The sequence below is a fragment of the Lissotriton vulgaris genome, chromosome 5, assembly GCF_964263255.1.
Source record: "Lissotriton vulgaris chromosome 5, aLisVul1.2, whole genome shotgun sequence".
NCBI classification, from domain to species: domain Eukaryota; kingdom Metazoa; phylum Chordata; class Amphibia; order Caudata; family Salamandridae; genus Lissotriton; species Lissotriton vulgaris.
The window spans coordinates 498408271-498434558 of NC_141693.1; the positions used below are offsets into that span (position 1 = coordinate 498408271).

The 26288-nt window shown below is 41.1% G+C and overlaps 1 protein-coding gene across 1 annotated transcript in view; it reads left to right on the forward strand.

The window, feature by feature from the left end:
- PCDH15 (protocadherin related 15) overlaps nucleotides 1-26288 on the forward strand; it is a 2701201-nt gene that overhangs the window by 2044845 nt on the left and 630068 nt on the right. The window contains exon 21 of the mRNA XM_086921939.1: nucleotides 933-1049. Within this exon, the coding sequence (XP_086778065.1) occupies nucleotides 933-1049 (117 nt within the window). The remainder of the gene's footprint in view (nucleotides 1-932; nucleotides 1050-26288) is intronic.

Sequence of the window (26288 nt, forward strand, 5' to 3'; positions counted from 1 at the left end):
ATTCACGGAATGTATGTGGTTGATCGGGTCTCATGGGGTGGGGGCTTTGATCAACCTGTGGATCCTTTGATGGGGAAGCTTCCTACTGTATAGGGGGGCAATAAACAGTATCCGCAGGGCCAGGTGGCGGCCTGGGAACGAGTAAGACAAATGGGCACACAGGAAAGGGGGTTTTATCAAAGGACCCGGGATCATGAAAGGAATAAAGGGAGGTGTCGCGCTGGGAACAGGATGGGGTTCCGAGGCAGAGCTGCGCTGAAGAGGGGTTTATGACCCAAGGCATGTGAGAGCGGGGGATGCTTGCGAGGTCAGGAGAGAGAGAGACGCGCTGGCTATCGGCGATGGGTAGAGAGGCCATGGTACTCAAAATGGCTGCCGCTTACACGCACGAATGGGCTCGAAAAGGGGGCAAGATGGCGCCGATAATGTTGACACTGCGGTCTAGGTTTTAACAACTTCTGGATTGTGTTCATGTTCATCAGTATTTTGTGATGGAAAATAATACATAGTGTTAATAGTAGGTTCCATAATTTTTTCACTCATTTTTGCATCACCATTTCATTTTGTATAGTGTTTTGTTTTCTTTAGTTTATACACTACTTCTACATATATTTATATATTCTGAATACATAAAGTAGAGTTTTACCAGAAACCCTGTTGTTACATTAAATTCTTTATTGCAACAGTGATTACAATAATGTACTATAGACGTGTTCTATACCACCTCCTTAGTAATATACCTTAACTGCTTGTCCTCATCTACCTGGAAAGTCGAGGAGGCCGAGATGGCCAATGTACTGTCAAAGAACAAAAAGTGGTTGGAGGTCATGTTTTAGAAAATCATTGTTGCTATTGTTCTTGCGATGGTTATCCTCTCGAGACTTAGATGTTTTTCCTCTCGATACTTACAACTGTTATCTATGTTCTTGCAGGATATGAATGACTACTCGCCTGTATTTGACAAGTCCATGTACTGGGGCATGGTGGCTCCAGATGCAGTGAAGGGAACTATTATTGTAACCGTCTCAGCTCAGGATCAGGATCCCCCGGTAAGTCAAGGGATGGTGTGAATATATTGTGTACCCAAGAGAGGAAAATGTGTTCCCTCATAGGAGACCATATCTCAAAACAACAGGAATTATTAAGATGGGTTCTCAAAGCTGTATTTGTCACAGGATCAGATAATAGACAAGTTTTGAAAAGTTGCTATGTGCCACTCGATGAAAAAGAGTTATTATGACCATTACAAAAAGCTGTGAGATTAGAATGTTGATGCATTGTCGTGATAATTACTGTGCCTACAGCAGAACCCATCAACAAGTAAAAAGTTTAAAAATTTCAGATAAGTTGGGACAGTCTAGAATGGGGCAAGAAAAAGACTTTGTAAGGAGGTTTCCTGTAGCTGATGTAGTGAAAGAAGGTAATTTATCTAAGAGCATCAAATGGAAAATATTTAAAGTATATTAATCATTCTCTAAAAATAAGGACACATGATAAAATATATGTTGGCTTAAGTACTCTTCTATATGGATGTAATGGAAAATTATAACTGTGTCATGATTTCATGGTTAAAGACAAGGCCTTTACCCAAAACTGTATGAATTATTTAGTCTGACTCTGATTGTGCGAACTATACAGTTGAGAGAATGGCACCTAATACAAATCACAACTGCAGTTCTTAACACCAAAAATGCACAGTGAACAGAAATGAGTTAGAAAGCATAGGGCTTTAGCAGGCAAATTTAAGCCAAAATGGCAAAACGATCACGCATACTTGTCTACCTAATCAAATATCATACATAAACAATACACAATGACCATGGGTAAATGTCAGTATTGTACTCACATTGTGACGTTACTCTACTCAAGCTCAAAACCAGTAGTAAATATAGGGCAGGAGAGTATGTACGTGCCATGAAAAGAAGAAATTACCATGGACCCCCAAAACGTGAAAGCAACAGATGTACAAAGAAGCAAGGCACACAACACAAATCCATGGCACTGGCAAAGTCATAGTCTAGATAATATTGAAAAGAGGACAATTGTGGTTGAAAATGCATCCAAAAAAGTCAAACATATGCAATACACATCCCAAACAATAATAACTGTCAGTCAGTCAGTCAAAAATCTTTATTTCGATAAATAAATATCAAAAAAAGGCACGGTACCTAAAGGAAAAAAACACATTATACAATGTTAGAAATATACATCTTTGGATTTAAAAACCATATCATAGTTTACTAAAAGACAAAACAAGAGAGCAAAAAATGTTTTTAAAACATCACTAAATTCATAAATATTAACTGTGTTTAGGCTGGCCATAAGCCAGACATACAACATGTAAATAATGTAGGAATCCCATTGTGCCATAAAACACACTAAGGGCCAGATGTAGGTCACCTAATGCCGGTCGGTAACGGCCGAAATTACCGAATTTCGGCCGTTACTGACCGGTATTGGGTTTTTGGATGTAGGTGACATTTTTTAAGGATTCAGTATTTTACCGAATCAGTAATTTAAGGATTCGGTAAAATACCAAATTCTTAACATAGCGATTCGGTAAATTACTGAATCCAGGATGTAGGGAGCACTCAAGTTAGTGCATTCCTCAGTTAAGAATTCGGTATTTACCACCATCTAGAAGTTGGTGGTAAATAATGAAAACCTTTGAAGAAGCATTTTTTTTTGCTTTTCCAACAGTGCCATGTTGCATACATACATGCCCTTAGGGCATGTATGTCTGCAACATTGGCACCCATACCCAATTGAGGGGTGCAACAGGGTGTCAAAGTGACACCCTGCCACCCTTCAATGTTTCTCAATTTAGTAGTAGTAAAGTTAGGACTACTAACTTTAGGATGCCTAAATGCCTTCTGTGAATACCGAAAGTCTTAAAATTAGGATTTTTCTCAATTTAGTAGTAGTAAAGTTAGGACTACTAACTTTACTACTACTAAATTGAGAAAAATCCTAATTTTAAGACTTTCTGTATTCACAGAAGGCATTTAGGAGTCCTAAAGTTAGGACTCCTAACTTTACTACTACTAAATTGAGAAAAATCCTAATTTTAAGACTTTCGGTATTCACAGAAGGCATTTAGGAGTCCAAAAGTTAGTAGTCCTAACTTCTGTGAATACCGAGATGAGTAAGTTCATTCTGTGAATACCAAAAGTAGTAAGTGCATTCTGTGAATGCCAAAAGTAGTAAGTTCATTCTGTGAATCAGGCCCATAGTTTCTTCGCGGGCATGACGTCACAAGAGATAGAGTAGCTGAGAAATTTCTGCAAGCATTTATTTCACATTAATACATATTAAAACAGCAGGTATATGGTTTGCCACCTGTAATCCAGATCATCTGACAGAGACACCATCAACACCCTCTAAGCGGCAACAAAATGGCATACGATCCAATCAGGAAAAATGAAAAAGAAAAATGCCAACATAGGGACCACAACCACAAAACCATGTTCAGTGGCACATCATTAGCAACATCATTGGTGCACCTTAGAATTCTGCGAACATTTGGAAAACAGTTGATTGACCATGGCATGCAACACAATATATCAGTCAAAAAATAATGTGCAGCAAAGTTGGAATGAACATTTTGTTCACTTGCATTTCAATAGTACATATTTGTATGAATATTCCAGCTTTTTTCCAATGAATTATAAGGTTAGTGTATTAGTGTGAGAATCTTTTGAAACACATTCATTTTAAATGTGTCTTCATTATCTAAAAGAAACCATGGATCTCTTGGTAGTTGCTACAGGGCAACCTATGGGGCCTACTCAAGCACAGTTATTTATGTAACTGCAAACAGTAATTCAATGCGTATGTCTTACAGCATTAACATTGTACCACATATAATAGTTATCTGACTGGTTACCTTTAATCATGCCATTCATTTATTTTTGTGCCATGTCCACCCACACCTATTATGTCTTGCTGCGCTTCATACTAATTCCCCTTTATGCTAATGAAATAGTCTGTTGTGCTCTGACTACATTTTATATAGGCACCTTTTTACCTGACCTGACTCCTCGGACTTCTGGGAGAAGGGAAGGCTAGCTACAACAAAAAGTAAGTCATCACATAGCATAGTGCATTATGTGCCAGGCATCACACTCATTGTGTTGTAGCACATAATAAGCTAATAAGAACTTGAAAGCCATCTGTGAGCTGATTGAACTCTGATGTGATGTGAATGTCACAGACAGGTTTGTGATGTGGACAGAAGTTTGAGTTGAGGATACTGTTGCATCCAGTTGTGGAAGAAGTTAGTGAGGTAGACTCACTCATCGATCTCAAGTCTGTTAGCTAAACAAGGCACCTGCACATAGTATCACATTCCAGCATAACCCAAGAGACACTTTGAAAATGGACTAGTCTATGACCACACACTAAGATCTGTACCTGTGGCCACAAAACAGGGTTACAGGGGCACAGGGTTTGGTCATAAGCCAGTTATTGTTTAGAATACCATTACCCACAGTACACATGGGCAGTGAACTCCACGCAGCATTTTCACAGCTTTTTGAAGGTCCAGCATGGAAATTTAAAAGAAAAAGTTTATGATAATGTAAACTGTTATGCTATATTGAGTGGCAAGTCTGAAACTATTGGCACTGAATGGGAGTTATAGTTGTATACCAAATTATAACTGAATAATGTCTGTTGTTTCAATTAGATTTTAGAGAGAGCCATAATGATCCTAATTTCTTTTAAAGAAATATTTATGTATTTTATAATTGTTCAGTGAATTTTGTGGTTATTTTTCATTTGGATATATTTGAGCTGGGTGCTTGTTAAATGCCTGTTACTCTGACTCCAATGCCAATTTGGTATGTCCTGTGACAGTTCCCAGCAGACTCTGGGGTCATTACCTATACCCTGTGTCCAGCCTACAGTCAGAACCGGCTTGCCGTGGCCTTCCACTGTATCTTGTGGGCTTTCAACACAGGGTTTGGCGATGCGCAGGCCCATGCGTCCAGTTCACTTACTTTCAGAGCACACACTGGGCAGAAGATCATTGTATTCAATGGTCCAGCAGACATCAGCTAAATTGCATGGGAATATTTGCATTTCTCTAAATGATGCAGATGAAAAAAAGCGGAGGGCGGGGAGCATCTTTTCCTTTTCGACAGATGTCTGATGCCAGCATCTTCTAAACGAGGCTCTGATTAATTAAATTCTACTAGAGATGTTTGATTTTAAGAAGTGGCGTTATGACCTTAAAAAATGCCATACATGTCCCTATCCTCCCAAATTATTTTAGTTACCATCTAGGTCTAGGTGGCACTATTGATCTGAAACGATTACAGTTAAGCCTGGTGCTGGAGTTTCCCTTCTTGTTCATTATAAATAAGAGCTGTAAATTCAGTTATTTTGTTATGCCCTTCTGTCTCATGTCGCAAACATTTAAAATGTTTTCCGGGTTTGTTTCACTTTAGCCTATGTATCATTTTTGTTTTATTGCGTTCAGTTTCAAAACAACACGCTGCCTACACAGAAGAGTTGAATTCCCCTTTAGGGCCATGGATGCTGCCTGACTATGTCGTTCACATCATTGAAATGCAGAAAACATGGTAATTAATTTAGTCCGTGGATGCACTGGGAGCATTTGAAAGCAAGCTGTTAACAAAATGATCAGAAGTCACTGTGATGGCTGGGTGGCTCTCCCACCACATTATGCATCTGTGTTGAAGAGAGAAAACAAAGAAACGAAATAATATTTGTGAGAAGCGATATTTCAGGGACAGATAAGAATCAGTAAGATCTAAAGAAGGGAAACTAAAAAGATTAATATCAAGGTGCATATTGCATGGCTTTCTACAAAACACGTCCTTGGACAGAGGCTAATTGTGAAGGCCGCTAAACAGCATCATATTATAAGAATTAACACCTGAGTGAGAACACCTGACAGTTTAATTCTATTTCAGCACAAATTACAGGCTTGCTTGGTGCACAGGGCACTATGCATTACGCATATTCAAATCAAATGCCGCTCAGAAAAGCGAGGCGGTTCATGTTTGTTTGGTACAGAAGAATAACTTGCTTTTTTTCATGAAATTATGCACGCAGAATTAGTAGTTGATTATTCATTGTGAAGTCCCTTGAGCGTTCTGTGAGTTGAGAGGCGACAAAAAAATCTGCAGTATGCAGACGTAGCAGTTTGTATCATTTCCTCTTATCGTTGATCTGATGCATTAGAAGAACCTTAAAACCAAATCACAATAGGTAATAAATACATCTGACGATGAGAATTTCAAAATAGAAATGCACGAATGGCTGGCTCTAATGCTAGAGGACCTATTACCAAAGCTAAGGTCCCTAGATCAAAGGCACTGTTTTTGAAAAGGGACACAATTTGGTTTTACTGAAGGGATACAAATATTCCTCTAATAAACATAAATCTATGTGAAATAACCTATTTCCAATGGTCTGTGTATTTCTGATAGGCACAGCCGGCATGTTTCCCAGGTCCATGCTTGATGTTTTTTTCCCTTTGAATTCTGGGATTTGTAGTCCTGTTATATAATGGAATAAATAATACTACAATTCCCAAATTCAAAGAAAAAATCTGGACAGTAATATCACATCATGCAGGGACCTGGGAAACCTGGCTGCGCTGGATTGGCATGACTCATGATCTTATCAAACTCTATGCCAAACCTCAACCCGAGAGAGGTGGACCAGCCAGATGAGCTACATTTTGCAACCCCAAATTCCCGATAGGGTGTTTGGCAAAAGGAAAGGCAGCTCACAATGGAAATATGTCGCATACAGGTACTTATTTACAGCCCATGCTCTGCTCCCTAATTCTTCTAGTCACTATTCACCCTATTTCTGCTCTCTCTTTCGAGGCACTTCAATTTACGTTTAGACTTAGTGCAAATCCAACGTTTAAGGGCATTTTAGTCTATCGTCCTCCAGGTAATAAAAACCAGTTTCTTAGCTAATCTCGATGGGATGCTAGAAACCATTATGTCCAATAAAGATTTTACTATTTTAGGAGATTTTAACTTCTACTTACAAGACCTTGAGAACAAAGTGACAGCTATGTTTTTAGACCCCCTTGGCGCAATTGGACTAGCTCAATTAGTGTGCCTTCCTACTTATGCGGCTGGTCACACGTTGGATGGGATCTTCTCATCGGTCAAGGGGTTTAAAATCAAAGCGGTGACTCCTCTTTTATGGTCGGATCACTCTTTTATTAGTTTTAATTTCCCTAGTAGTCATTTCGGTCAGGTTAACAATTCCATGCCACTGGCCGTTTCCTGCAAAGCATGGAGCAAAGCGGATAAAAAAGCCCTCCGGATTTTATTGGAGGATTCTTACCCGCAATGCTCGGATAAGGTGGATATTGCTGTCAACAATTATAATAATTAGTTGTCCGAACCAATCAGCTTAGTGGTTCATACGAAAAAGATTTCCCACACAGATCTGTTCCATCGGCACCTTGGTTCTCTGATCTCCTTTGTAAGGAGAAACAGAAATGCCGCAGTTTGGAACATCATTGTCGCCTGAACAATCTTGACTTTGACAAACAAGCTTATAAGACGGTACTTAGGACCTATAAAGACTTACTGATTGCGGAGAAAAGTAATTACTTTAAGGCTCAGATTGAATCCGCTAAAAATTCCTCAAAATGATTATTTGCATTTATCAACAAACTCACCGTTCCCAAAGTATTGGGTAAGTTGGGGAGCCAACAATTTGGTAATGACATGGCTTCCACATTCCAAACGAAAGTTATGGACATTTTTAGCTTTTTTAAGGATAGCTCGAACTCATATGTGGCACCTAAGGGGCAGGATTTGGATTCTGGCACGAGCAGACTACTTAATTTTTCACCTGTTTCTGCTGCAACTGTGAGCCTTTACATATCCGATTCCAAGGCAGGTTCTCCTTTGGACCCATGTCCACTGGTCTTTTTAAAAGATTTGTCAGATTTGGTGAGCCCTGTACTTTCAGAGATCTTTAATAGGATGTTTTCATCAGGCATTTTCCCCGTGAGCCCGAAGGAGACGTCTATTCTCCCATTATTAAAAAAGCCTACGTTAGATGCTACCAACACGCTTAATTACCGTCCCATTGCTTGTCTCCCTTTGCCGGCTAAGATTGTTGACAAAATCATGAACTGTCAACTGACACACTTTATCAATGACAATGGGCTGCTGGATCATTTACAGTTTGGTTTCCGCGAGGAACATAGTACTGAAACAGCGCTCATTGAGGCTACCGTAGAGATTAGAGCAGTCATGGATGGACTGCCGCAATGGTGCTCCTCGATCTATCTGCCGCGTTTGACACTGTTGATCATACTCTCCTGCTATGTCGACTAAAAAAACGGGGTGTGGATGGAATGGCATTGGCCCTGTTAGCATCCTTTGTGTACGAGAGGAGATCAACACTGTCTCTTGATGGCTTCAACTCAGATTCCTACTTGCTGCCTTGTGGAGTGCCGCAGGGCAGCTTGTTGAGTCCTTTGTTATTTAATGTATATGTCTCCGAACTTGCCCCTTTGATCAGGGAATTTGGTTTTATGCTAACATCATACGCGGACGATTCTCAGATTGTGGTAGCAGCGTATAAAAACCAGATCTCTCCTGCTTCGCAGTTTCAAAATTGCATGGTTGCGATCAACAATTGGATGAGTAGGCATTGCCTTAAGTTGAATTCCGATAAGACTGAAGTTCTGATTTTCGGCAATCTACAGCCCACCTGGAGCAATCTCTGGTGGCCAGCAGAAATGGGTGTTCCGCCTACCCCAACGGTGAAGACAATATCTGGGTGTGTTGTTAGCCAACAGACTTACGTTTGGTCAACAAACTATTGCTATTGTGTCTGCCGCACAGTTCCTCATAAAGAAAATTAGGAAGGTACTACTCTATATCACAGCTCATACGCATAAAACGGTGGTTACCTCCCTTATTCAGTCAAAGTTGGATTACTGCAATGGCTTTATCTTAATGCCCAAAAGCAGCGTCTGAAGAAACTCCAGGTAGTGCAAAATTTGGCGGCTCGTCTTTTGTTGAATCTGCCTCGGTATAAATCTGTTTCAGAGGAGATTCAGAAGCTTCACTGGCTTCCAGTGGTGCAACAAATCAAATTCAAGTCTCTTTGTGTGGCCTATAAAGATCTGATGCAGAAGGGTCCAGCTTTTCTTCAGAATATCTTTGTGTGGTATCAGCCAGCCAGGCAGGTCCGTTCAACGGGGGCAGAATTTTGGTGGTGCCCAAAATTTGGACCTTGCACTGGGGCGGGCGTAGCTTTCAGTACAGTACTTCCAAACTGTGGTACTCTCTTCCATTAGAGGTCAGGAATGCCAGCTCCCTCCTGAATTTGAGAAAAAACGTGAAAACTTGGTTGTTTCAGTGAGGGTCGTATTGCAGGTTGCTTGTTGTCCTTAGCGCTGAGTCACCGTTTTTGGTATTTGTGCGCTTTATACATAGCATTATCATTATCATTACTATTAATGTTAAATGCAAGGATTTACAATTTGCTCTGGTTTTTGCCATTCTAGTCTATTTTATTGTTTACGTTTTGTCAACTGTATTAAAATCCGAGATACTGGACGAAAGATGGCCCAGGCAATATCGTTTGTTAAAAAAAAAACACGCTTTTCAGTTAGTAAAACACCCACTAATGTGGGGGATAGCCCATGTGCAATGGAAAATCCCCTCTGACAATGGAGATTTGTAGTTGTGGTTGTTGACTGATTCGTCGCTAGTTAATCGTGAATACTGCAGCAAAGGACAATAGATCAAATTTCACTAGGAAACAAAACTCTTCCTTGACCCACACTGTGAGGTGGGCACTAACAATACCCAAGCCCTAAATGGATGTATGATGTTACAACGCATGCTTTTACCATGCATGCTGTTACAACACAGGTTTTACTACGCATACCATTACAACGCATAGCGCTTTGGGGTGCTGGATAGTGAAAAGTTTAATTTACTATTCCAACTCCAGTCCCCGTGGACACTAGGGAAGGTGTTGGATAGTAAATTAAATCTATTCCCTATCCTAGAGCGCCCCCCAGCGCAATGCGTTGTAATGGTTTTCGTTGTAAAACCTGCGTTGTAATAGCACTGCGTGGTAAAAGTTGCATTGTAAAGAATGTTTCCCGCCCTAAATATTCAATTTTATTCATTTTGTTGTGTGTAGTCAAATGTTCACCTCAAAAGCTGTACAGTGGGGCTTAAAGAAAATCAAAACACAGGTAAATGAAGTGAAAAGGAAAGAAAAGAACCCAATTCCAATTGGACTTGGAGAACAACCACAATTTTAGAGCTTTCCTGAAACTTGCAGGGTTAGATATCTCTCGAAGTTTGTGTAAGAGGGATACCCTTTCAGGCGAGGGTTACAGAAAGCGCACAACAGCCAAGAGATTTGAGATGCATTCTGGGAGCATACAGCAGGAGATTATACTTAGATCTCAGGGTGCGAGAAAGCTGGTACCAAAGAAAAGTGATAGTTAAGAGGACGACCATAAGAAAGAAATGCGATTTTGTGAACAAGGCACATGGATTTGACAAAAATCTGGTGTTTTACTGGAAGCTAGAGTAGGAGATATATGGGGACATATTTACTATGATTTTGCACCAGGGTTGAGTCACTTTTGTGCTACAGCCCTGACACAAAATCATTTATGATATTTGCTGAGCCATGCAAGGCCACTTTGCTTTTTTTTGCTTGATTTAGTCATTACAAAACAGCACATAGCAGAGTATTGCTCTGCCTTGTGTTACCTTGCGTTGGGAAGGAGTTCCATATGGGGAGCATGGATAATCCCATGCATCCACCTTTAGATTTTGGCGCATTCCCATATTTACTACACCTCATGAATCTGTGACTGTATCAAAATGCTACGCCTTCCCAAGTGTAGTGGAATGAGGAAAAATATTGATAGTTTTCCTCGTTATTTCCTTTTCCCATGTGTACACATTCTGCAGCACTCATAGAAAGAGGAATATGCTTTCAAGTATTGCTTTTGTGCTGGAAGGATCCCTTCCATATTTAGCACAACAAGGGTACCCGAAACAAGTCAGCACAGGACCTCGGGAGCATACTTTAAGAAACAACAGTGCACAATGAATTCACGAGAACAATGAATACAGACACAATCGATTCTGTATTAATATGACGTGTCCAGCCGGACAGAGGTCTCAATGTTTTTACTCAACAAGGATTAAACAAGGAATTTCCTTCAACAATTTCACGTGGTGGGGCACAAGCCTGTACCCTACTTAAGCACATACAGTTTAGTACATTCGAAGAAGCAGTGAACAAGAACAGGGCTTTTTAGGCAAAAGCTTCAAGGTTCTAAAATAACAGTTAGAACAAAGAATTTGGAATGCACCTTTACATCAACATAATACATGGTATAAACAGTGTATAAGGCACATAAAAGGTCGACTGAGTTTCGATCCCACTTTTAAATCATGAGGATCATCATCAGGACATGAATTATGCCTAATTCAATCAAGCCTCTATTGCCTAGGAGGATCTAGAGCACATGGAAGGGATGGTTCGTGCCTGGGGCTCCCAGATTCATAAGCCACGGAGACGCGTCAATTATTCGGAGCGCGTTGGGTGCAGGGGGTACCGGCTCAGTCGGTTTACACTCCCTTAGGGCAATCGCATTGCCATGGGGGAGTAAAGGTGCATTCCAAATTCTTTGTTCTAACTGTTATTTTGTCGTGAATTCATTGCGCATGGGACCACTGTTGTTTCTTAAAGTAATGCAGGCACGTTGAAGTAATGCAGGCATGTTGCACCATGGCCCAAGGTACCAGCGTTGGCACTAGGCAGCTTCAAGTGCACAAGCACAAAGAAAGAGCATAAGAGCTCCATATTTTAGCAGATATGGTTGTTATCACTTTCTATCCCACTTTTAACTTTCATTGACACAACACAACATTCCTTGCTGCACTGCACTGCATTGCGTGAATTCTAATTAAATCTGTGCCTCAATATCTATAAAACACCTTGCTAGACTCAAATATTTGAACCTACTGAAGTTTTTGAAACACATAGGTGGGTAAATCAAGGCATACCAAGTTGTTGCAGTGAAGATGCAAACATATCAACAATATGCACCTTATGAGAAAAAGTAAATGGAGGTAAAATATATCATATTATTTATTTGTAAATTGATTGTTAAAACATAATATATTTTTACTCACAAATTTCTTACACAGTTAGCTGGGCCGGTCCGGGCCTAAAGAAGCATGCCAGAACTATTGATCTGCATATGTCTATCATGACAGGTGTTTTATCACTGATTAATTTCAGATAGTTCAAGCTCACCCTAACCTCAAGTTTGGAGAGAGAGGAATAAAGCTGCAGGGCTACGGAGTTGACATCTCCTTTAATCTTCAGTGCAACATGAGCTTGACCTGCATAAATGAATAATCAATAATCAAAACCACCAGACTAAATAACATAGGCTCGTGGGATCATATTTCAATGGAGCAGCCGGGGAAAAAGAATGGAGAATTGAGGCACCCTGGAGTTCAAGGCTCTGTTAGTAGAAGCAAGTGCAGAGGTAGATATATGAAGTGCTCTACCATCTAGAAAGTGGGAAACCTAGGAAATGCTGTGCAAGTGGTATTTTTTAAGAATGCCTATTCAGCTGAATATAATGGTTAACAGTATTCAAACTGCCAAAATATCTAATAAAATCAAGGAGGCAGGTAGATGGCAATCGGCACAACAACAAATTTCATCCTTAACTGATACATTTCCTACCTTGGTACTGAGGCCAGCCCGAAAGTGATTTGTGGAGTGTCTGATCACAAAATCCTGGAGTTGGAGAAAGATTACATGTTCCAGCAATTTATCTTTATAAGGGAGCTAAGATATTCAGTGTCAACTGGCCTACACGTCAGTGTTAGGGTTGGCATTTTTAGAATGAGTCACTAAGGCATGTTTGAAACATCTGGGAACAATATCCAAAGAGAGAGGTGTTCGAATTTGCCCTTGGAAGAGGAGATGCAGTCAATTCCAGGGTCTTAAAAAGTGAAGCTTTCCAGAAAGGGAGCCAAAGGTAGAACCTAAAGCTTTGGAGAAATACACAATTAACCGAAAACATCTAGAAGAAACCAGGAGGCCAACAAAATGAGAAGTCATTTTCTGACCGTGACGGAGCAGGTCTTTTGGATTACTATGAAGTATTGGAGGAGAAGTACACGTCCGCATCCAGTCAAGAACAGAGTGAGTGCCAGATTAGAGGGGCTAGGGCCATTACTGCTAAAAAATGCTCAAACTTGCACATTTAGCAAAGCAGCTGCACCTGCTGGCTAGTGTAGGAAGCTGGCTCTTTATATAGTGGACCAAAAAGAGGTACACCATGTAAAGAGCACAGGCAAACCCCTAACGAATTACAGAGGCACAAATTACACCCCAAATGGTCTCTTTTGTGGTAGTGTGGGTGAGCAGTTAGGTATATCAGAGGGTAGTGGTAATCATTTATTACACACACAAAGTCAGTAATTCAGTCACACATTCAACAAAGAAATTCAGCACCAATTTATAAAAATAATGGATACTTCATCAAAATCAGTTAAGTACTTTTCGAGGTATATATTTTTATAGTTTTCAGAAATGAAAACAGTGCATTTTCTGGACCGGCAATATTATCCTATGGAGGAAAAATATGTATTGTTTTCAGGCACTTGTCAGCAACTTCTGGGACTGTTCTTCTGTACTTAAGGTGTGTATGGGGCATGGTCCAAGACCACACAAACAGGTTACCTCTGGAGTGTCTGGGTGCAGAGGTGTGCCATGGCGTTGTGTGTTCAATCCCTTTCAATGGGAGAGTGTCCGGTTCCAAAGAATCTGCAAGCTGGAACCAGGGGACCAGTCCAGGGAACCCAAAGGGGGGCTCGACCCTTGAGATCCTCTCGCCAGCATGTACACCCTTGGTCCAATTTTCCTCGGGGTGTAGGGCTCGAGTGCAATGGTGTCTTTTGGGGTCAAATTCCAGTGCAGGAGACTTTCACAGTTTGAGGGTTCCTGCAGAAAGAGACTGTAGGTGTTGAATGGAATGCCAGTTTGGGCAAACTCAAGCATGGGCTTTGCTCTTGTAGGTCAGGGGACCCAGTTGGCACTGTCATCTCCCTTGTACTCAGGTTCTGGAGTGCTGGTTCATAGGTGCTTTGAGGTGTCAGGGGGTGGTGGTCACAGACTCATGTCTTTGTTTTTGTTTTGCTCAAGAGGGTGCAATGGACAGCTGGGCCACTCACAACATGTGGTTCACTGTCCCTGAAGTCCCTTGATGTGCAGATAAGTCTGCCTCAGTGGTGGTCTGGGCTGGACACAACAAGCCTTGGCTGCTGCAAAGGGTCCAGTACCAGGGTATTGGTCCAGTGTGGCCCCAGTTGGACCGGGTGTCCTACCACTCAGTGGAGAGACAGACCTGTAATTTAGAAGTGCAAGGTACTTCTCCTGTGGAGCTCTTTTGTTGTGGTGGCCAGGGAGCTGTAACTCATTGGACCGCACTGTGAAACTTTTCTGCCTGCATCTGCAGGGGGGTAGCTCCTCTACTCCAGGGGAGTTTCTTCAGGCAATTCACAAAGCACTGGCAGCCCAGGGGGTTCCTTGGAGGTTGCAGAGTGGCAGGATGAGTCAGATTCTGCCACAATTGTTGGGGGCAGCAGTAAGGCTGCCTGGGATCATGCAAAGTCAGTCATTGCTCCTCAGTTCTCACGACATGACTCTTCTTTGTCCACTCCTTCTCTTGATCACTAGGAATATGAAGATCTGGTATTAGTGGGTCCCCTAAATGGTCAATTTAGAGGCTCTAAGGGAAGTGAGGGGTAGTAGCCAATGGGCTACATGCCCCCTGTTGTCACTATGCCCCCTAAATGACCACTTCCTGTGGGGAGTGAGCAGAACTCTGTCTCAGATGTCCTAAGTATGTCAACACAAAAATGTCTAACTCTGAAAAGACGTGTCTATCTCAGATAAGGACACCTTAGGGGTGATACTAGTCTGGGGGTTGGCCCCCCTACCTGATTAGCTAATTTTCCCACCTGTCGAGGTCCTAAAGGGCTGTGGAAAAAGGCTGTCAGCTTCCTCCCCTATGAAGGGAGCCAGACTTGCATTTCAAATGCTGTAGCTTCTTTGAAGCTTCCCTCCTTTAGAATGTTGATCAGCAGGCCATCCTCTTGGAGGGGGTGTTATCAGCCTCTTCCCAAGCAAGCTTTGTTTCTGGCCTCCTGAGAAAAAATGTTCTCCCCCTTGGGGGGCACACACTCCTCTCTGGTGGGAGCCTGGCAGAAACCAGTCAGCCAACACACCAGGGGCTGGTAGGTTCTAGGGGGTGCCTCTCAGGTGCCCTCTGAGTGCATGTATTAATAAATCCAGCACTGGCATTGGTGTGTGTTCATTTATATGAGATGTTTGATGCCAAACATCCCTACTTTCAGTGAAGCCATTGTGTAACCGGGGAACAGGTTTTTACAAGTTTCTAGCACATGCTTTTAAAATGGCTTCCCTTATCACTTGCAATATTCAGTAATAGAACTAGAAATCACAAGGGCATATCTGCTCATGCTGCTATGACTTCACATAATGCACCCTGTCTTGAGGCTCTAAGGCCTGCTGTAGGGGTGACATATATCAGATGCAGTGACTTTGGCATGACACACAGGAGTGTGTTATGTCTTGTTTTCACTCATGGTTTGCACCATGGTACACAATCTGTACTGCCAGTCTGTGTTGAATTTGTATGTGGGTCTCTTAGGGTGACATAAGATATGCTGCATTCCTTAGGGACGCTCTTTAGCACCCCTGCCCTAGATACCAAGAGTACCATCTACTAGGGCGTATAGAGGTGCTAAAGTCCTTAGCTAATTGTAGCATAATTGGACTTTAAATTGTTTTAGGGAAGGAGCACTGGCACTGAGGTCTGGTTAGCAGGCCTCAGTGCAGTGTCAGAGTCAAAAAATAGCATTTAGTAGCTAACAAAGGGGACACAAAGTGTGTGTGTGAGGGGGGTAACTGTAGCAAGAGCCCTGTTCTCGACAGTTACCTACAAAGAAGTGTTGCAGCAGTGTCTACTGGATCACTCGTATTGGCATTCCACTCATCCAACAGGTACTCAGCTTTAGCACTACTTGATATGACTTTTGGCTGAGGTGCAAGATCACCTATAGCATGGACACAACAGTAGGGGGATGAAGTTGGCTTATGGTGGGTGTTTGCACAAAGCTAGAGAAGTAGACAAAGATTTATAAATGGAAAATGGTAATGCATGCACTATTTCAGACTTAGGCCCATATAAATGGCTTCTCTTGCATTACACACATGCTGATATTCAAATATGAAGCATGACACTGTGAAGTACCAATACCGGTTGCCAAAAATGTAAAGTATAAGACTCAATATTTTGAAGTAACTGAATACCTTTGCACATGAAAGAGTCTAATAAATGTGTCATGTCTATAGGAGGCAAGGAACAACTGAACTGATTATTTGCCCAAATGAATACATTATAGCATCCAACACTGCAGAACAGAGAAGAGCTGCTAACCTTGCAATACACAGGATCCTTCTTACACATTTTGTCATGTAGAGTTATTTTAAATGTAATTGGGATCCAGGCTCACCATGAAAACTGATAATTGACAATTATTCTTCAAAATATGAACTGTCTCCTTTATGGATGCTGATCTGCATCCCCACTGAATGCTACATTCACATTTAAATTGAATGTGGGACTTCTAATCCCTATGAAGAAAACAGGTAAACCAATTTTCTTAGTTCAATAACTACTTAAAGTCTGTAGTCAGTAATGTGACAGACATGCCTCCATTACAAGAATCATGATCCTTGTAATAGGATAGTCTACTCTAGTTTCCATCATATCATACTATTCTCCACTATGTTATTATAAGATAACGTTTTTGTTTCATGTTCAATAAAGTAAGAAAAAAACAAAAATTAAACATTATGGTGTTATGGTGAAGGGTGTATCTAGCTCCTGCTATGGAATTTGCATAATAATCCTTGCTAATAGCCCATTACAATAAAAAAATATTGATTGCCTACTTACTAAACTGAGAATAATAACTGGTGTTCTGACTTCCACCAGGCTTGATATGAAACTCTTATGGTCAAATGTTTCATTTAATCTTACATGTTTTGTAATGTCATTGGTATAGACAAACCTTAAGTCAGCCAATGAGTGAAGACAACAGTCCGTCACCGGTCAAGGAGTAGGATGGTGTCAGTGATACTTGCTGACCCCACCCCACTCTGTGATAATGTGTCAGTGATTGACATTCACCTTTGTCACTTCAGGGCTGAAAACGGAAGCACCCAGGTGTGAAGCAATCAGTGATGCTCCTGCACTTCATGAGGGGCAGGGCCTTGAGGCACCTTTGCTTGGCTGAGGAGGTCACGCCCGCAGGGTTGTGAAATCCTCAGACTGGCAAAGTCCAACTGAGGTAGCCCGGAGCCTGCACATTTAGTACATATATAGCTCCTGGCTGCCTGATATGAACAAGTAGAGTGTCTGTCAATTTAATCTTTGATTAGTATTCCAAATATCCCCTTTTATCATATTCATTGATTGCTGGTCCTCAATATGGAGTTATATAAACCTCATATGTTAAATTGTAGTGTTGATGCTTTCTCCCTGTCAATGCTTCATCTCAGCTACAAAGATTAATCAAATCTATTGGGAAAAAATCTTCAACGACTTGACCGAGTGACCCCTTATGTAAGTCCCAGGATGCTCTGAGCCTGACAGATCCTTTTTTTTCTCTGAAAAAAGGTGTGGGGCATGGCCCCTCCACCCATACGGTGGTCAGCGGAGGAGGGAGCCTGCAATTTATGGATACACATGGGCTGTACAAGTAGTCTGAGAATAAAGCATTTTTGAGATGGAGCACATAGGAAAATTAAGCAGGTTTACACAATGTTGTTTCTCTCAGAAGAGCCTTTTTCATTTAGGCAAAAGCTTTTACAGAAAGGCGTAGTTCTTGTTACCCTGAAAGGCATCATTACTCTGTTTATGACTATAGCTCACTTCTCAAAATAATTCACTTGGTGTGTTTCAGATGTGTTGGCTCATGAGTGATTTAAGTTTTCAACCTTATATTGAAACTTAATGAGGTCAGTCTAGGACATTGCCTAAACCAACAGAAATTTTAGACTGAAATAAAGCAACTCCTCTTGGAAGGTGGTTTGAAGTAGACATGCCATTTAAGTATCCTGAGTTCTAAGTAAAATAAAGTTCTGGACCTCATGGTTGATGATTGGCTGTACTGGCTGGTTGTTTTAATAGGCGAGGATATGGGTTTAGGTAGCCAAGAAAATAGGCCATGGGAAAGAGGGAAAGATTCTGAGATTAAATACTGAGGTGCTGAGTAATGAGACTAACTCATGCAAGTGCAACCATAAAGGTTTTGTTGCAACAATGACATTCATGTGATTGCTAGAAATGTAACTTTTACATTACTAACTCATTATAGTTATGTTGTCGCAAAGTGGAAACACTGGGGCAAACAAGCGATATGTATTTTTTATGAAAATATTTGTATTTCTGCATACTTTCATTATCAAGTACAATTGCAATCGGTGCATCGTTTATCCATTACATGTCAGATAACTATTTATGCATAATTTATACATAACATTGCAGTCCTTTTTCGTTTTCTTCCCATTACATTTATAACCCCCCCACCCACAACCTCCCTGGCACTTTGAAAACCTTGTTCACATTCGCATTGCACCGAGTTTGCATTGGTAATAAGAATAACATTCAGTGTTAACTCCTGCCAATAGCACCTTCCTTTACTTGCCAATTATCTCTGCATTAGTTCCCTATGCACCTGTTCAAGTGTTCCCAGTTGTCACTTGGGGGGCGGGGGGACAGCGCAGAAGGGGGTAGAGGGGGGAGGCAGGGGGGAAAGGGGAGGAAACGTGAGGAGGGGGGAAGGATAGGAAAAAAAAGGGGGGTGGGGGGGTTACTTTTAGCTCCTCCATTGGTGCATGAGTTCCCCAGTTCCAACAGTAATTTATTGACTCAAAACGTTATCCGTATAGGCTTCAAATTCTAGTTGCATTGCATTCCAGTCCATAGATATAGGTGTTTTGCGGAGTCCTCTTTGCTCTCCCTCTGCAGTTCCAGGCCCTCGGCCCTCCCCCATCGTACTACCTCCCTATGCCAGGCCTCAGGGTCCGGTGGCCTAGCTGATTTCCACTGCATCGTGAGTGTTCTCTTGGCCAACAGTACGGCCATGTCGACAATTGTGATCCACCTCTGTTCTCTGGAAAGTAGCCTCTTACTGATGAAAGCTATGGGTTGGCCCAAGCCCTCGTTGTTCAAATGTGAGAGTACTTCCCAACACCTTGATCAGAATCATCCGTCTGCACAACAATTTCTTGGAAGAAATTGGGTGCCTTAAGCACAGGCGCTGTGCACATGGCAGATTTCAGGCCATCAAATGTGGTCATCAGTCCAGAACACTTTCCTGGGCTGCTTACTTGAAGTCAGCTCTGCCAAGGGGGTGACGATCGTGCCATATCCCTTGACAAACTATCTGTAGTACCTGATGAGACCTAAAATGGCTTGCACCTCTGTATGGGTCTTGTGGGGCTTCCACGCCAGAATGGTTTTGATCTTAGCCTTTAGGGGCGCCACCTGGCCCTAAATACACCACAGATTCCTATCTGGCACTTACTGGACTTGATACTGAATCCTGTCTTCTGCAGAGCCTTCAACACTTTGCAGAGGTGTTGCAAGTGTTCCTCCCAGCTGGATGACACAGCAATGTCATCCAGGTAGGTGGCGCTAAATTCCTCCAGCCAGAACAGTACCTGGTTGACAAGTCTCTGGAATATGGCAGGGGCGTTTTTCAACCCAAATAGCATGACACGGAACTGGTAGTGCCCCTCTGGTGTTAAAAATGCAGACCTCTCTCTTCCCACATCAGTCAAGGCAATCTGCCAGTACCCAGACATTAGATCACACATACTAAGGTACCTGGCAGTTCCTAACTGATCAATGAGCTCATCAGCTCTGGGGATATGGTGCCTGGTGACAGCATTCAGCCCACGGTAGTCCATACAGAACCAGAGTTCAGGAATGGCACCGGGTGCAGCAGCTTTCCGAACAAAGACCAATGCACAAATCAAGGAGTTGTGAAGCTGCTGCGTCAGTGCAGAGGTCGAGGCCGGATCTCTGGCTGCCAAAGGCGATACCAGTAAATCAAATATACAAATTATGGATAACCAACCACAATAGTAATTTATACAGGGAGCACTTACACTTCGTAACTGACCAGCAGTGGCAAAGTGCCCAAAGCATCTAAGCCAGAAAAAAACGCAATCCAGCACAGCATCATAAATACAGCATCTAGAGGCAAAAAGTCAAGGAAACAACCCCAAGGATGCCAAGTCTAACAGGTACCATAGATGGCTAGGGCACTGGCCTTTTACTTCAATGTGTACAGACACTGACAGGCTTTGCTGCAGTGGTGGCTCCCCTCTTTTTCCCAATTCAGGCTCTAGAAGTAATAAAAAGAAATTTACAATAACTACTTGATCTGCTGCATAGAGGTATTCTTGAATAATGGTTCCTTCAGGCGTTTGTTGGTGAGGAAATGTTATTTGGGAGTAAGAACCTTCTTCTGTTTGTGCTCTGCGACATATTAGCAGCCAGCCACCCAAAACGACGGGAGGAGAATAATGTGAGACATCAGCTGAGAGATGAGATCAAACAAGTGAAACTGTAAAAATATGTTTCAAGGCATAGGAATTGTGCAAGTCACAGTTAGGACTACAGTGATGTCAGCAAACAGCACGGAAAATTCTCAGACAATGTTATTTTTTGCTATTTTACTCTATCCTTTTTCATCTTCCAAAATCTATGATGATTCATTAATTCACTGGCTTACATTTACCTAGCTTTTCTTTTCTATAGTGGTGGAGAACACCAATGCTTTCCAGTGAATGAGAATGTAGCAACATTTTAAAGAGGGCAGACTTACTGGCTCTTTGCAGGCACTGGAATACATCTGTAGCTCTGCCCAAGGCCTTGAGTCGCAGTACATAGGCGGCCACCACCCATTGAAGCCATGATCACCCATTTCCCCTGCCTGATGTTCCAACCTTCTAATGGTTCTTTGAGAGGCAGGATTTAGATATATCTCAACTGAACAAAAGCAGTGTTTCCCGCCTAACTCAGGAAACCCTGATTGGAAGCTGCGAAATAGAATTGCAATGCTTTAATTAGCATTCGGCATCCCTCCCTGCTGGAAAAATTGACCTCAAATCAGTTGTCCTTTAGAGGACATGAATCTCTTCATTGACAGCACATCCTTTAGTAGTTCATCATCACTCGCAGTGATATGAGTGAGGTAAACATTGCTACAAGTTTTCTGATTTTTCCCGCGTAGTCACAAAATTTTGCCTATCTTCATTGGGAAATGCTTTCTTTTCTCCCACCCCATTCATAATGCAGTCTGCTTGTATTATTCATGAGCAGTTTCACTGATAAAAAAATGAATGAGGACCACCGTATTCTATTAAAGATAGTGCCACTTGTGTAGTTGGTATTCTAGCAAACATTTGTGCAGCATCTGCACATACACTTACTAATAATTTGCATTCATTATGGCCATAATGGCTTACCAATTGAGTGAATGTTTAGTGATGATAACAGTTGTTTTCATGTCAAATTAAATACATTTGCATTACAATTGCACATATTATGAGCAATTATATATTGCATATCGCGTTGTTTGTGATAATAACAAATCATTAATTAGTGAGCCAGACTGATATCGCGTTGTTTACTAGAATTTCATTTGCTTGCGGCTAAATCTAGTATAATATGATATTAATTTTGTCACAGTATTATAGTTTAAAATATTACAACACAATGGCCTTTGTGCAAAATGATTACTTCACAATCAATTTGCCATCTACACACTATAAGTTTGAAAATGTTAATATTGTTATTTAAAAGTTGTGAGATTATACATGGCAACACAGTGAAATAGGTGTTTGTGAACTGAAACCATGTATATACAACACTCTCAATTCATAGACATATCCCTACCTTATCTGCACATTGTGTGTAGATAACCAGTGGCAGCTTAGCTCACCTATTGTCTTTACATACACAGATCCGTGCTAGTCTCACTTAATACATTCATGATCTATTTCTTTCAATTTAATTTTATAAATAATAGAAATACCCTTTTACCAAATACCAAAACAATGAGAGATCAATAAATGCACAGAGAACAGCCTGGAAAATTACAAGTCTAAGTACAAGAACATTTTAAAACTGACTGCAACAGTCATTTTATTGAAAAATATGCGTAGACATTCACAAATTGGTTTATGGATATATTTCTGTTGTTTACAGTATACAGAGGACAAGTACCCTTTCCACATCTTGACATCAACAGACCAAAGTCTTTCTAACATGAATCGTTAAGATCCTTAACCAGCAATCTCACAAGAACAGTCCAAGTAGGATCCAGGGTGCACTTTGCAACCATTGCTTTAACATTTCGGCTCACTCTCCATTTCAAATGGTCTTCCTCAGGACGCACTTCGTTCTTCAAATAATTAATTGGAATGCTTACAAGAGGGGAGGCAAAACCCTAATCAGTTGTGAAAACTTTGTATTCATTGAACCATCTTGATTGAAGGCAAAAGTGCTTATTTACAAGCCCCTTGCGCAGCTGTGCACCACTTTAAATAGAGAAATAAGTGACTTCCCGGAGGGGCATGGGGCTTGTAAATAAGCCCCTTTGCCTTCAAGATAGGTCCATGAATGTAACGTTTACACAACTGATTAGGATTTTGGAGCGTTTTGCTCTGAAAAGAGAATCACAAATTTAGCATGATTGATGTGGCCTCATGGAGTAACATCCCGTAAAACTGAACTCAGTTCAGGAGATACGCTAATGCTCAATGAATTGGTGGGGATCAGCTCTGCTAAGGCTCATGCCTCAGCAACAACTCCAACAAAGTTTCTTTAATACTGTTGCTCTTAGAAAATCAATCTGACCTGTTTGTGCCCCTACAGTTTTAGTCTTGAAAATTACATTAATTCCTAATTTACTGTAGGTCTTGTTAATATGGTACTAGACTGACATTAGGGAGAACACCTGGCCGTTATTATGCAGTCTATAATATTATTAGCCAGTGCACTGTAAAACGGCTTCATGACAGGCCCGTTCACCTGGTGATGTGTACATGTGTATTATGAGGCCAAACAGCAAGTGGCATTTTCCTCCTAATGCCTCATACATGAATGTTTCCAATCACAGCTTGCTCAGATGATGCCTACTGTTAAGTTGGAAGGGACCTAATTTAAACAACATTAAAAACTCCTCTAAATTCAAGTGTTCGTATTTTATCATGGCCATGATTTACAAGTATGTGGCTGAGTTCCAATGTGTGCTTTATCTCATGTTGCTAGAGATATCAGAATCCCAGGTTTCACAGCAAACATCTCTCCTTCAGACTTCCCAAAGGTAAATTTCAGCCTGTCAAAATATGGAATAAATACAGAAACATATGAAACTCGGTGCACAGCACACTAGTTAGGCATGGAAACCCCCTTGTTTCTGGGGAACACTCGGATTCTTGCTTACAATTTAAGTTGGGAGAGAAGTCACTTGTATGTTTATTCAGGCGCTGGGCTGTTAAGGGTTAATCACATGGATGTATGGCGAATTAACTATGCATTGCTGAGGAGCTCTTCTAGGACGCTTCTTTCTATCATAGCATCCCAACTAAAAAGTGCTGCAGGAAAGAGGCGATACTAGGCCACCCGGAGTGTAATGTGCCCATTCAGACAACTCGCTTTGTCCACTGATTACCTACCTGTCTACATTAGCTGTAGTAATAGCATGGAGATGAATTTTAAACAAATTTTCATGCTTTTTTTTAAATAACCTATTGCATCAGGAACTGGCACTAGAGGAAAGTGGATTAGTTAAGCATTTTATGTGTGTTAAAAGAAGAACGTGACTTTTAACAATTATAGTCTAGTTAAAATGTACCATCTCCATACTATAACTGATATTATACAGTAACTGTAACACCAACCTGCCTTTCTCTCCACTTACTCAAAACTAAGGGGCATATTATCAAGCCTGTGCGCTAAAATTATCGCCGCTTTATCGGCCGAAAACGGCCGATAAAGCGGCGATAATGGGCTTGATAATATGCTCTATGGAATTCCAATCGAAGCACATGTTAGATGTGAAGACATCTAACATGGGCTTCGATTGGAATTCCACAGAGCATATTATCAAGCCCATTATCGCCGCTTTATCGGCCGTTTTCGGCCGATAAAGCGGCGATAATTTTAGCGCACAGGCTTGATAATAAGCCCCTAATTTATTTAAGTCTTATTTAACTCTGGACTAAGTAAACATTTACATGTATGCCATTTCTTTGTAAGATAATTGGCATGGTACTGCCTTACTTTTATCCGTGCAGTGATTATGTCAGATAAATTAGGGGTTTCCCAGTCCCGCCACGTTACCTACAGAAATCCACATGAGATATATCTAAATCATTTTAAAATAAAATATGACCCATCAACTTACTCGATGATTATCTCTCAAAATAGGGCATATATTCAGCTCTACTGGGCCTGCATGGAATACCCGTACGTTAGTAATTGTGAAAAATAAGAAGACAAAGTCTGTTTTCCAATAGAACTTTGGTGGGAGCCTAGGTAAAAAGCCCACTGTTATGAGACCTGGCTCAGTCCGGTTAAATATATTCAATAAAAGCAGGAAGCACCCGCTTTTTTGATCCGTACACAAAGTGTCAATTGAGTAAGCCAAGATGTTTCCACTCCAGGCTTTTCATTAATTAATCATGCCAATTCATTAAATTCCTATTTCACTCCTGCTTTCTCTTTTCCCAGCAGGATTTACTCATTTTTCCATGACATAAAAGCATTTCAATTGAATTCTACGCCACATAAACAACTCTACTTTTGAAAGTACAAAATTAAAGAACCTGAGTGCCAAAATTAAAATATGCCCTGCTTAAGAAAAAAACAAATTAAATTATTTTCCATCAAGCCACGTTAAGCAATTGTTTACTTTTACTTAGATTTTGTGCAGCAATTTTTTACCTCTCCCACCTGGAAAGGTTTGTGAGAAAAGAATGAAGCGATCTATTGTGTCCAGCTGAAAATTTGAATGTTTTCCTTTTCTCTTCACACCTGTCTGGCTTCGACCCCTACTGAGACTAATCAAACTGAAGTTCAGAGAACAGTGACATTATCAGTGAGCCCAGCGGGGCCCCGAGTCTCTCAGGTTGAGAGAATGACAACTCTTGTGTGCAGGGCATGCGTTCTTCACATGTAATAGCTACAACCCTTCCCCCAACTAAACAAGTGTGCGCGCGACACAGCAGAGGCTCGGCGAGGGTGGCGGGTGGCTTCACTGGATATTGAACTACCAGCGTGATTCCTCGAAGTCCTCGAACGCTAACCTGCACAAACAACTGGCTATCCGTGTAGCTATGAGAACGAGAACGCATTTAATCAATTGTTTACGAGGAAATTATATTTTCACGGGTGTCACACCTGCTGCGCATCATGCAGCATTATTTTCCATCTACTTGCCTGTATTTCAATCATCCTTTAATTGGCACGCGCAACATACATTAACAGCACTGCGCATGGCAAAAGACAAACGGCTTACACAGGCAAAACAGTATACACAACTAGAGAACGCATAACTTCACAACCGACACTAAAATAGACAAATATGTAGTAATTTGAACATGGATCCGACTCTAATCGCTGTAAATTAAACCTCTTGAAAGGTACTCGTGGTCCCAACCACAGAATATGGAGGGCACAGTCTGTTCTGCCGGGTTTCAAACTCTTATTTTCAAGATCATTCTGCATGTCAGTAGCAGACACTAACCAGCTGAAGCACCCTGTAGACTTGAATATTTAACTGTAAAAATCTTAAACATTCCCTAAATCCTACAGAAAAAGGGCTTTGGCGATATTTTTTACAATAGTCCAACAGATATTTGGGCATTTTTCCTGCCTTGATGCATTGCTGAGCGATGAATGCGTGCAGTAAATAGAAAACACTTTATACGGGGGCAACTGCCCATTGTTTACTTGGTTTTGTATACTTGTTTTGCAATAAGAGAAAATGCTGAGGACGGCACAAATATTACAATAAGTAATATACTTTATGAAGACAAAGATCATACTTGCATAAATGAAGCATCTTGATACATACTCAAATAGAAAAGCATTG